Source organism: Pinus tabuliformis, chromosome Q, assembly GCF_031772625.1.
Source record: "Pinus tabuliformis cultivar Carrire ecotype Pingquan chromosome Q, CPIR1, whole genome shotgun sequence".
NCBI classification, from domain to species: Eukaryota; Viridiplantae; Streptophyta; class Pinopsida; order Pinales; family Pinaceae; genus Pinus; species Pinus tabuliformis.
In genome coordinates, this window is record NC_142296.1 from 250,928,051 (window position 1) to 250,942,228 (window position 14,178).

A 14,178-nucleotide genomic window follows, 5' to 3' on the forward strand; every position below is an offset into this window, starting at 1 on the left:
CACTTTATAAAGAGATTGAGGCTAGAGAGCCATCCCATATAAAATATGTAGTGTACAAGTTGTGTACTTTCTGAATAAATGTGAATTTCTGTTATGCTACATTTTAACTTTGAAGAAGTACTATATGGGATGTGACAATATGTATGCCTAAGTTCAATATTGGATAGGTTACGATATTCCACTAAGTAACTTATATGTAGAACATAATAACAAGCTCATATTGTGAGGCATAGTCCGGGTGGATTAACACTATGCTATTCTAGGCAGTCGCGAAACATGCCAATGCTACATGCTCAAAGGGTCATTGTGCACCAAAAGCACCTTGTAACCATGCACAGCCCCTGCAGTCGTTACAGTTAGAGATCCAATAACACTTTTGAAATTAATGACAAACTTATGCACATAATGTATTTTCATTTTCTTTTAGTGTAACTATGAGCTGAACTATTTCTTCAATTGGAGCATGCCACACAAAAGACTGACTCACTGCTTCTATAGAGTGACCACACTCAGAGGCCTCTGCTTGCACTTCTCATCAATTTCTATCATGGGAATATTAAAACATTTTCCAAACCCTTTACATTACTCCCCATATCACAGTCTTCCACCATTTAGCCAATCAAAGACACCTATGGCTTGAATAGGTTACAAAACTCGAGTATAGCAAAGGAGGATCAAATTCGGTCAGAACAACAAATATCCAGAACATAGAAGCATTGTGAAAAGCATTATCCCGATGATGATTAAGAATACCTTCAGCTTTTCTTGCAGTTTCCTCGTATGTACTTCTTCACCTTCACTAAACATTTCAGATGAAGCCATTGCAAGCTGTCCCAGGTACTCTTCAAACAACTCACTTCCAAACAGCATAGCGAATACTGCTGTGGGGTCTAACATGGTTTCCCTGCATTTGACAATTATTGCATAAGATGATATCAAGGAAAATACTTCCTCACTAACTCAATAATAAAATAAATTCAGCATATGCAAAATTCAAATACAAAGTTCCTAACATATAGTTCATTGCAATTTATTATATTAATCAACCAAAAACCAGTTGATCACATTGCAGAGAGCACCTGAGAACTCTTGGAACAATTCCATCTAAACATTTACCTACTAGAAATAAATTACTATAAACAACAGCCAAGAACATTCCTGGAAGGCTTGAAAAGTGATAAAGTCATATATATTGACAAACAATTAAGAATGCTGATTATACTGTAAAGTTTAATAGCTCTAGAGTCTAATGTTATAAGCCAAGTGTTACTTTGATATTCCTGCTTTTCCATTATTATCATATGCTGCTCTCTGTCTTGGATCACTAAGAACTTGATAAGCTTCTCCCAACACCTGCATGAAGAGATAATGCATCTTTTGGTTTAGGCAATCAACTACATATACAGAAAGTTTATTGCTATTGAACACCTTATTGCAATTGAACATCTTAAAAATGTAATTTGCAATGTCTTTTTGAGACAGATGGATTTTATTAAAGTAGAGATACAGAAAGGAGGATTAGAAAGTTGAGAAGGATAAAGAAAACCTGATATATGATTACCTGTTCTGGTCATAACAAACAATTTTCTTATTTGAGAAGTCTGAGCAGCTAAGCTACAAATTTCAGAAACATTAATTTTTTTTGAAGTTAAATTCTACCAAATCCATTTTTAAACACTAACATTTCAAAGGACATCCCAGAAGATCCACTTCGATTGGTCAAACCATTTCAGAGACTGTGAAAACCAATAAAGCTAGTGACCGACATATTAGAAGCCCTATTCCATATCTCACACTTGCACATATTGTTATAAGTTCAATTAATGTATTATGTGCCAAATTAACTACAAAATTTGAGCAAAATGTTTCTTAGAGCCCAAACACTTGTATTTTCCAACGAGGTTTCCAATCATTTAAACTCCAGATTTTGTAGTTTCACTAAATGAAATAGGAAAAGAGCTTGCACAAAATGGGTTTTAGAAAATGCGGTACATGTTTACTGTCAAGGTGATGGTATGGTTTTTAGTAAAGGCAGTACATGTTTAGTGTCTACTGTCAATGTGATGGTATGGGTTCTAGTGAATGCAGTACATGTTTTCTGTCAAGGTGACGGCATAAAAACTTCATCTATATAACAGTAGAAGCATGTAAATTGAATATATATTATAGTAATCTATAATAATAAGGGAAAAACAGAAATGATGGAAAACTGTTAAACCTGTATTCCTCCTAAGCGCTTCTTGCAATTTCTAGCACAATTATCAATTATCTCCAAAATGACAATGTGAATGAAAAATGAATTGACAAGCTACGTTGCTAAAGAATATTCAGCACTCTGCATCGAGTAGCTTCGCAACATGTAGAGGAAAATCATGACAAAATTGCAATTATTTCATCAAAAAGGATTATAAATTATAATTTGAATGTAGTGTACCTATGGGAGTAATATGGGGTACCTAGGGAGGTACCCAAGGGAATAATAATATATAGGTATTATAATAATATGAACTAATGTAATGTTCTTAGAAGATGGAAGGATTCTACGAACTCCTCCTGTTTTCTAGGAACATGATATTTCTTCACAATATTAGAATACATATCTATTATTATTCCCTTGGGTACCTCCCTAGGTACCCCATATTAACCCCCATAGGTGAACTACATTAAGAACAATCATTTCACAGAATTCAGTAGAACTTACCTGAAATCTTTGAGCAGCTTGAGGATCATTTGGATTTTTATCCGGATGAACTTGTCTAGCCTGCATCCAAATGGTTTAAGATCTTATATTAGATCCATCTAGGTTATATCTTAAATTTACAACTATGCAATCAATCTTATAAGTAATCAAGATATGCACTTAGCAAGTACAAACTTAAAAAGTGTCAAGTATTTTTTCAAAGACAAAACCCAAAGGGATTAGAAACTTAAAAAGTGTCAAGTATTTTTTCAAAGAAAAGCCTCACAAGGAAACCAAAGGGATGCTTCCCAACACTCGTGGATGGCATCCTTAATAAACCCATTAGCACAGAATAGTAACCCAATGTGACTCGAGTATTCTGGCACAGAACTAACCAGATATCCAGTGACAATGGCAACAATTGGTTGAGCTAACCCCTTGGGCTTGAAAAAAAAAAGGTGTCAAGGTTGAGTATGAGCTTTTTTCCAAAAAAAAAAAGGTACCTGGTGGAAACCTGCCAGTGCTCGTTATGATGCCTAACCCAGTAGGGACATCAAGTGAGGCAAGCCACAAAGGCATCAGCCTAGGGGATCAATGTCAAGACCTCCTGCGTGAGGCTCATAGCACTCAAGCTAACCCACTAGGGACTAATGTTATGTCTTGATTTTTACCTTGAGGCTTGTACCCCAATATGTACAACACATTGAAGAGTAAAACAACTCGCAAATTAACTATATTAAAATTCCCAAAATTAGAGCAATGTCAATGGAAAATGATTTTTTGGTGAATAAGTATAATCAATGTTCAGACTTCGTCAATACAAGGCTTGAAACGGAAAAATATAAAACCTTTTATCTTCATTTTCTTTCAAGAGTAGGAAGCATCCTAATTCATCAGCCAAGATCTTTCTTTTTAAGCTGTTGCAACTGAACTAATAAATTTTCTAGGGTAAACCCTAAAACCCACCTTGAACATAGTATGATGTGGATCCCTCACCTCATTTACTGTTCATAAGGAGATTTATTCACGATTGCATCTGAAAGATTTTAGACTTAGTCAAGACAAACCCTGAAACCAAAAAAAAGTAAAAGCTTTTATGTTCATTTTCTTTCAAATAACGGGAAGCATCCTAAACCCATCAGCCAAGATCTTTCTCTTTAACCTGGAGCAATTGAACTAATAAATCTTCTAGAGTTAGCCCTAAAGTCCACCTTGAATATAGTAGGATGTGGATCCCTCACCTTATTTACTGTTCAAAAAAAGTGGATTTATTCACAAGTACACTGAAAGCATAGCTCTTAAGACTGTTTTCTACAAATGTTGGACAACTTTTTTGAAGAATTCTAATTTCAAATCCTGACTAGTAACCTGAAATTCAGATTACCATCTTTAAATGTTTAATTCTAAATAAAAATTATACAATTTCCACTGAAAAAGACACATTAAACAAACTAGTTTACTGTTACAGGCTTCTGAGTCTCTCGTTTATTATTTTTTGGAAGAATTCACTATCGCTATCAAATAAAGTGCGCAGCATTCTCCGTATAAGAAGCCAAGCAAAAAGCAATTATTTCATACCTTGGAGCAGTAAGATAAGCTCGGTCTCGATATGCCTGTGGAAGTCTCAGAGGTCTGAACTGTAGCTTTGTGGAAAAGGGCGGTACAGAAAATTGGGATTTCTCCAGTTGGAACGACCCAAAAGACTCGAACCAGGAGCAACATTTGGAAGGTAGCTTCACAATGAGTTTCCAAGTTGTAACAGGATCTCTGGCCCGGGGGAAAAGTTGGTTCAAATGAGAGAGGAAGAGTATGATGCGAGGAAGAGAGTTGAGAAGAAGCTAGAAGAAATAAACGGAAAACCCGACAAGCAGCCACTAGACCAAATTGATTACATTCGAGAAACATATCCATGAGTTGCTTGAAATCCAGATGCAAATCATAGTTTAGTAGCTGTAACTGGAAATCTGAAAGAATAAACGGTAGGAAGTCCTTTTCAACAGTTTCCAGGAGAAGTAACCTCCATCACCTCCGATTCTTCAAATGCTGGCAAAAGCTACCAAGACTAAAGAAATTCATACGAGGACTGACACGTCCTTAACTAATAGTATTTTCTGAATTACTAGTAAGATCATGGAATAAAAACTCTTGAGTATCTTTAAATTCTGGACTATACTATTACTGTTTCTCTTATTTTTAAGTCCCCATTTTGTGGACTGGGGCGCCATGGATACATGTATAACTTAATTTTCTGATAATACAAAAATAAGCATTACCCACGAAAGTTCAACAGTGGGTTTAATTATAAACAATTTCTAATCTCCACGGAAATTGAGAATTCAAGCTGCATTTAGCATTCAGATATCGTCATTTAATGCAACGTTGGTAGTCCATGACGATATGGCCTGTTGGTGTTAAAATTTAAGGAAATTTAAGGTAACTGCAATCTATATTCTGCAATCTGTATCATATCGCGGATATAAAACTGAATTTCTTTGGCAAATACGTTTTGAGAGTAGGAGCAGTCTGCAATACTGTATATTGGGCTTTAAACCGACATTGAACTGGGTAGCCATGGATTAACCATAAATAATGCATTGGAACCGAAAGAAAACGTACTAAGAAAATATCTATAATAAGAAAGAAAAATGTATAGAATTCATTGCCTTCATATAATAAGCTTTCTTGATCTCGGCGTCTGTAGCCATGGGAGTGACTCCCAACACGTCGTAATACTCCGAATCTTTTATCATTTCTTATGAAAGTTTTGGTCAGCTGGTTCAAGGGTGATTACTAGTTCTACACAGACGTGGGAATACAAGTTTGGAAATAATTTGATGTACTTAGGTCCGTCGAAAACGAGAGGCTTAAAGGCCAGATGCGACTCATTGGAGCACATCACACCTTTTCGCTTTCCAGCGCTGAAAAACTCTTTCGCCACCAAGAGCTGGCAATCGTGATGTACATCAGAAATGTTTGAATTTAGCAATCGCCTGGTGCTTATTTTAAACAACTATTTCGTTTTCCTATGCGTTTTGCATTTTAGAATTGACAGTACTTCTTGACATAATGATGAAAAACCAGAATTCGGTAATATAAATTATAGATACTCTGAGATATGCTATAATGAAATCATATTCCCATTGAATTTGTAAACCTGTCTTTTTTTCGAACATTGCAATTGTTTAGTGGGGTAACGGGTTATATCTTCTGCAACGTGCGATATTCTCAAGTAACGGCCAATACAAGGTATAACCCTCGCCTTTCTTTCCGCATGAAGATATTGGCAGCTCTTTCATATATTAAATTGATCAAGAATGTATTAAAAAAGTGGTAGTGCTATCAAGTCACTATTATTTCAAAGAAGTGTTTAATGTGATCATTTTTTCTTATTATTTAGTATTAATGTTTAGAAATGTATTTGGAGACAATGGAATAGAGGAGGTAGGAATACCTTTTCCCAAGTATTTATGAAACTAGGTAGAGATAGTGATAAAATATTGAGGTATATATAATATTGTTTGGATATATATTAATATTAAAGTCAATTTTATATTTTATTTAACTTGTATTTAAATAATAAATTAGTATATAATTAACTATTAATTACTGAAAGTTTTATACAAAAGAGATATTAGTTGTTTTTTTTAATATTTTTTTAAGTTTATTTAATTGAAGTTTGGATATTGTAATTTAATAGAAATGATCAAAATTTTACATAGTTTTATTTAGAAATATTTTTCACATAAGTATTTTACATAGTTTTATTTAGAAATATTTCTAACATAAGTATTAACTATGAAAATATACATAAACTAATATTTGTAAATGTTATTACTGTAAATAAGTGCATTTTGAGATAATTCATGATTACATAGAGGATATCTACCTTCATCTCTTTCGTTATCAATGTCATTTCTCTCAACTTTATAATAATTTCAACTATAGAGACATTGTTAGATTGGGTTATTTATACCATAAGCACCTCACTTTCCTATAGTGGGGTGCATTTTATTATTGATGTGACTTCTACTTCATTGAAGGTAACAAAATATGTTATTATTTCGTTGATGAGCTCGATAATTTTTCCCCTACCCTTGAATAGGTCAGTCCTTATGCCTCTCTATTTTTAAAGGTGATGACTTATGACCAAATGGACATTATTATTTTGTCCAAATAGGTCGGTCCTTATGCCTCTCTATTTTTTAAGGCAATGACTTATGACCAAATGGACATTATTATTTTGTCCATAATTGGAGTGAACATTCTTTTGTTGGGGATAAGTATTGCTTAAGAGAATTTATCCTCTTTGCTTTAGTCCAAAAGCGCACAAACCTGTTTTTTTTTAAGATGTAACAATTATTAGGAAATTAACAAGTAGGCAACCACGAGAATAAACACCATAGATAAATATCTCACATAGCTTATAGGTCAAGACACAAATATTTACATGGTGAAACCCTCAAAGAGGGAAAAACCCATGGAGCAACAAAAAGATGAATTAATACTAAAGAAGGCTTACATCTAATACAATACTCTCGATCATGCAACTTCACCAACAAATGAATCAATGAGGCAATAAGACACAAATCAATGGTCATGAATACCAATAATATAATTATTGTCATATCAATTAAGCACAATATAGAATGGGTTTGCATTAGATAATTCAAGTACAAAAGCACACTAAAAGAACACACGATTAGTACCTTAGACCAAGGTAGTTTTAATCAACCTCCTCAAATGTAATATTTTAACATCCCCCCTTAAGAACAACTTGTGATAAGACAAAGGATTTATAAAGTAATAGCAGGGGAATGAAGTGGCATTATGTTATTCCCCCATTAATGAAAACTTCATTCACACTTGACATATACATATGTAGAAGGATGTCATGTTGAGGGCTTGGTGTGTATTGTGTTGATATTGAATCGAATTCCTATAAATAGCAATGATAAACATGAACTTAAATGAGTTTCAAATGTCAATGAAAAAAGATTTAATGCAATGATCCTTGAATTTTTTTACCAAAATGTCTTATTGCAAAAGACGAAAATCACAAATGTTGAAGGAACTTAGCACAATTGGTAAAGGCACACATTTCATGGTCGAACTACCTTGTTTCAAGTCTCTGGAGACATGTTGTTAAGCTGGCCCTTGTGCCAATTATGAAATTGTTGTTCTACTTGGTGAAATAGTGGCAACCGTTTGTACAAAGTTACCGATTCTATCAAGTCGAAGTGTTCTCATTCCTTTAAAAGAAAAAAAAGAAGAAGATGGAAATCACAAACAATAGCAATAAAGTTGCCAAAGTAAGAGTGTCCAAAAGAGAGAAATGTTCACGTTGAAAGGATCCAATGTAACTACATGCAAACATTGAATATCCATGAGACTACTTCAAGCAAATCAAAATCTTATGATACGAATGACACATGCATTGAAACAAAGTCCCAACAAAAAAGGTACGTTTATAAAGGAAGCAAAAAGGCATATCCATCCTAATTATGAAAAGAAATGAATGTCTGAAAGTTGAAAAGATGATTATAAATGTTCTAAAAGGCAAGGAATTATCAATGATTAACAACATTACTTCACATAACCAAGAATCCCATATAAGTTTAAAATGATCTAATAAATCGCATGCAATGACAAGTTCAATAAGAGTGCTTTAACAAATTTTGAAGTGGTAAGTGATCTAACAAGGTTATAATGACAAAAATAAACCAAAGTGTTTCACTAAATCAAAGAAAGGTGCCCCATTTTTCAAAAGAAAGATTCAAGAACTAATAACTACTCCAAATAACAAGTGATTCAAAATGCATGTGTATAAGGAACCGACATCAATTTTCCATCACAATACTTTGCAGCTAAACATAAAAAGTAGATGTTGTTAAAAAAAAATGATAATTATCAATATAAGTGCTCCAACAATAGAGTAGTGCAAACCTACAAAGTTTGAAGTAAATACCAAATGTGGATACACAAAAATAAAAAGGATTGAAAATTATCAACATAAGTGCTCCAAGTAGAAGATGATTCTAGCATTAAAAGGGCTTGGCAAGTGCTTCATGAAAAATAAACAAACATTGAAGTCATCAAGATGGTTGAATGTGTTGAAACTAAACAAGATCAAATGTAGACTCGTGAAAATTAAAAAAAATTGTCACCAATTAACAAAGTCAAACTAAGTAGAAGACATGCCAATAAAATAGTTGGATAGTGCTTCATGAAAATTAAGAAAACACCAAATTTATCAAGAGGGTTGAATGATCTTGAGTTGGGGAGGATTTATTTCCAAGTAAATGAGGTGTTAATGAAAAAAATTCTAGACAAAGTGCTTCATAAAAAGGAAGCATGAAAACAATTTCATTAATAAGTGCAATCAATATAAGATAAACTTCTCAATATCAGTCCCAACAAAAATTATCTTAATTGAGTACTCATTTACAATCCAAAATAGCATTATTTAATATCCCATTGTAATGTTGAACTTGGGTGTAAATAAAATGGTTATCAAATTTGATAATAACAACTTTAACATGAGAAGTTTCACACTTATGCTCAAAGTAGAATCCTTCAAAATCACAGACTCCAAGAAACCAAAAAATGCTTCCCACAAATTTGCAATGCTAATAAGGGTTTCCATTGATGAGTATAGGCATAATAGATTAAGAATGGGAGTGAAACAAACATAAAAATACGAAGGAACACTCTCCAAAAATGACATAGAAGATGACATAATGTAATCACCTTTAAATGCAAATTCATAAATTTCATCTTATTTACTTGGCTTTTCCCAAATCTGTTTCTAGTGAACTTTCATCATTGGGGTTAAATATAAAATATTAATGTATAGTATAAATATTCCACTTCTCTCCAACCCAATTCACTAGGCAACCCAAGTAAATAAATATCTAACAAGTGCACTTCAATTCCAACAACTTACAACCCTTAAGACACACTTCCCAAGTAAATTACAAATATAAAAATACTTTATTACAACAATATCTATATATCTATCTTCTAGACATGCCTTGAATCACTTAAACAATTTAGCTCTATGTTATGTCAAATAAACATACATAATCAAGGTTGAAATATAGTTAATCATGAAAACAACATAAGTAGAAAAGATAAATCTGCAAGCACACAAAATTGAGATAGTTGGAAACTTCATACACGCGCACACGCACATGCCAAAAACTCCTCCTAGCTAGGAATCCCTCCTCATCAAAGTCGATCACTCTACCATAAATCCATAATAAGCTAGCATCAACATCAAAAAGTCCTCCTTATCACATACACCAAGCTTGCATCACACAAGTTGTTCACACTAGCATTGTTATCTTCCATAAGGTTTACATACATTTGACACGTTGCATCACACAAGTACATGGCAAGATAAATCTAGCACTAGCCTTCAAATCTACATGTTTATCACATGGTTTGAATCCAAAAAACTTAGGTTTTCAAGTCTTACATCAACACAAGAACCAAGACCTTCATGGAACATCATCAATACAACAATCAAGCCTTATTCTAAGTAAAACATCACACCAAACTCAAGACTTATCAAGCTAGGATCTCCATGATTTATCCCTATCTTCCATGTATCACATAAGAACAAGGCCACAAAATTATCCAAGATGTAAGTTCTTCTCTTCATATCGTTTAGCAAGGTTGGAGCCCTAATGTTACATAATAACCAAAGGCAAATTATTATGACCTCCAACATTACATTCTTCTCCAAAGTTTACTTACATGTCACAAAACCTAGTGTCTCATGAGAGAAAACTCTAACATATCACAAGAGCAATTTCTCTGATAACATCAATGACATCTCCCTCTCTCTCTCATATTGTCTTTCTCTTAGGATTTGCTAACTAACACTAGCATCTTGCCCCATAAAAAACATCTCCAAGGAAATTATAGAGATAAGAGTACAATGATTATAATGCTCACGAGAGCTTTCTCCTCCCTTTATATATAGAGTAGGCGAGGGAGGCTAACATAAGACAAGGACTAATGTTCATACCAGTAACCGACAAGGCAACCCCACTTGGAGCATTCTACAATAAAAGAATATACAAGTGTCACTCAAGGGTTGATCAAACCCTAAAGATAAAATTCCTTCCTTATATGATGCTCCTTGCGCTTAATGCCACTCCTTTAGCATGGTAAGCTCTCCAAAAAGTTGTTATTCCAATGCTCCCTCTTCCATTGCGGTCCATTATCCAAGTGTCTTCATGAATGGCACTACTCTAATTATGTGCCACATTTTGTCCCATTGCTAATTCTCTTTAACATGTGTGCCAATGTAATCATTAAGCCCAAATGCTCCTCTTAAACATGTGTCTATGTACATGACTAAATTCCATGAAGTACAGTCCTAAACTCAAGCATCCAAAAGTTAAGTTCTCAACCTCCAAGGTCTCAAGCTCTTAGGAATGAGTGCATAATTCTCCTCCTCCTAGGTAGGTCCCTCTCCTAATTGACTCTTTGACTCCCCCATTATGCTGACCCAATGGGTTAATCATCATGCCAACTAGCATAACAATATCTAATGTAAGAGAACCATGCTAGCACTCGAACAAATATCAAGCATTCACCCAAACTAAGATATCCATATGGTCATGAACTATCATCAAGTGGATAGAAGACTTATAACTCTCCTAACAAGGTGAAAACACTTTTCAAGTAATCCCAAAAGCTAACAAATAGTGCATTGGAGAAAAATAATATTTTACTTTGATGCGCAAAATTAAAAATATTTCAAAGATTGCATAAGTTCTATAATAATCCAAACCAAAGAATCCTTGAGAATCATGGAATGATTCATCTAAGCTCAAGTGCCAAAGATCAAGAAGAATACTTTAAACAAGGAATTGCTATTGTTGGAAGTATTCAAATGAAGACATTGCGTAAGGTTAAATTAATAAGAAGATGGTGACCAAGACCACCATGTTTCAATTGTAGAATTAATATTATGAATATGAACCATATCCTTAGAAAGAGACATTGAACTAAGTCAATGAGCCTCATTGTTTTTTTTATGCCACTTGGATTTGTTCTAGGCATTAAAAGGTGCAATTTTTGTTCCCAGAGTGATACTAAATAGCCCTCTACTTCTCAATAGATCTTCCATGTTAGATTTACACGAGTAACAATTATCAACATTTAATTGAATTACATTAAAACTAGAAATTAATTATATCAATGCAAAGCACTACTAAAATAGCATACTTAAAAAAAAATGGCATTAATAATAATAATAATTTAATTTTTTAACGTCCCAACCAAGCTAGAAACCAAATTGTTGTATGATACCTCTTTCTTTATGGGACAAGGGACCCACCTCTATATTGCAATTTCACTGCTAATGTCTATAGAGGTGTACATACTCTACCCCACTCTAGATTTGAACGTATGACCTCTTATGAGGAAAAACATGTTCTTAACCATTAAGCCCACTTAAGCTATACACCCTCATGAATAAGAAATTCCTTTTGGAAATTCCAAAAACAAGGATCAGAGGGAGAATTTTGAGAAAACTAAGAAACAATAAGCAATAAACAGTAAAATATATAAAAACCAATTGCACTAGTGCATAGAGAATGAAAAGATATATACACAAAAAATTGCATTGAAAATGGAATCAAAATGAAAAATTTATCATTGTTTCAAAAGGTCCTTATAAAATTTAAATATCAACGAAGATGGGTCCTCCAAATAGTTAACATTGTAGATAATGTTGTAGATTATTAATAGGGCACACTAACATAACAATGTTGATTAGACATATTATTAACATGGTAAGGGATAGTCGTGGCATGTCTATTTATATGGAATTATGATTATGTGGAACTGTTTTTGGTGACATGCGGTTGTGTGGCGTGGCAGAGGATCCACATGTCAAGAAGAGCGTATCTATTCTTCTATGGTTGTAGTCTCTACAATGAGTATCTATGTCACATGTTGGTTTCATTCTTAGTTAATTATCCACATGGAAATGTTATTTTTATGTGTCAACTCAAAGGGTTGCATGAATTTATGCATGACAATGGAACTATGGTAGTCGAGGTCATTACTAAATGGAAAACCTAAGAAGATGGCTACCAAAAGGGGGCAGACTAACCTATGTAACAACCATGTGGCGTGGACACTATTATTATCATGCGGTTGGTCACCTATATAATTCCCTTTTTGAACTAGCATTGGAAGAGGACACTAATGACAAGGAAAGAGGAAATTTGATCTAAGGAAAGAGGGCATTGAGAAAAAAAATATTGCCTAGGCATGACTTTCCAAAAAAAAGAGAAAAGGTTGCTTAGAAAAGGGACAAACAATAGCGTAAGAGGTGGCTTGGTCCATGATCAAAGTAACACTACCAACATGTGAGGATCCCATAGAAAAGGCACCAATAATAAAAGGTTGCTAGTGGCTTGGAACATAACAAGATCCCACCAAAAAATGGGGTGATTGAAGGAAAGTGGCCCATACACAAGGAGATAGAGCCACTGAAAAAGAGGGCAACAAAACACATAATGGGAGAAGCATGTGTCCTATGATAGCATGTCGATGGGATCTTGTATTTAATAAATTAACAATTATAAATTAGCATTAAATCAATGAAAATAAAAGGGGGTTGAGGCACTAACACTAAACCACAAGCAAAGGCTCCATAACAATGGTGTCAAGACCAAAACACCAAAAAGGTGCCACTACTATGATGTAAACCCTTTTTTAAACCTTAGTATCAATGACTATTATTTATTCCCCTATTTTGATCAAAATTTTATCAATTGAGCATTTAGAATATGAAATCATTTCAACCAATATTTCATAGGAATTCACCACTAGTATTATAACTCCTGAAAATATGCTAGAAAATATAGGTCAAAATAGAAGTTGCAAATGTGGAAGAAAATAAGGTCGAAAACAGGTTTATGGATGAAAAAAACTTGCAAGATGAGAGAATTCTACAAATACACTTTACATTTTTCTTGCATATAATGGTGAATAAATAGAAAGAGGATTAGTTTCCCACCACTCCAAAGAGGGAAGAAGAGAAAAAAAACACTCCATATCTGAAAAGAAAAAAAGATACCAATATTTCCATCTATTCAAGTTTTTAAAATTAAAAGTTCAAAGTTTTCTTTTGAAATTCTAAATATATTCATATATATTCAAATATTTAGAGAATAGTTAATTTACTCTCTGATATACTAGCCTTGTTTTGATTCATACAAGAGATACTAGCCTTGTTTTCCACCATTAGTGTTCAAATTTTGATCTTATATTAGTGTTAGATTTTACACAAATGCATTAGCACATAATATAGATACATGGTCTAATATCCTCTAAAAAACATCAGATGAAATAGTAAAAAAATAATGCAACTAAAAAGAAGGGAGAGATATTGTTTATGTTATAAAACCCCAATGTGGAAAAACATCCATGGAAGTAGCTCCTCTATTTTCCAAATAATATCCCAACCATAC

The 14,178-nt window shown here is 33.5% G+C and overlaps 1 protein-coding gene across 1 annotated transcript in view; it reads right to left on the reverse strand.

Moving 5' to 3' along the window:
- The window catches only part of LOC149219117 (chaperone protein dnaJ 10-like), a 407,942-nt gene extending 402,022 nt beyond the window's left edge, over nt 1–5,920 (reverse strand). Inside the window, exons 1-4 of the mRNA XM_089382533.1 lie at nt 5,344–5,920; nt 2,702–2,761; nt 1,271–1,353; nt 754–904 (exon numbers count right to left, since the gene is read on the reverse strand). Coding sequence (XP_089238659.1) covers nt 754–904; nt 1,271–1,353; nt 2,702–2,761; nt 5,344–5,430 — 381 coding nt within the window. The 5' untranslated portion in view covers nt 5,431–5,920. The remainder of the gene's footprint in view (nt 1–753; nt 905–1,270; nt 1,354–2,701; nt 2,762–5,343) is intronic.
- Nucleotides 5,921–14,178: the final 8,258 nt, after the last annotated feature.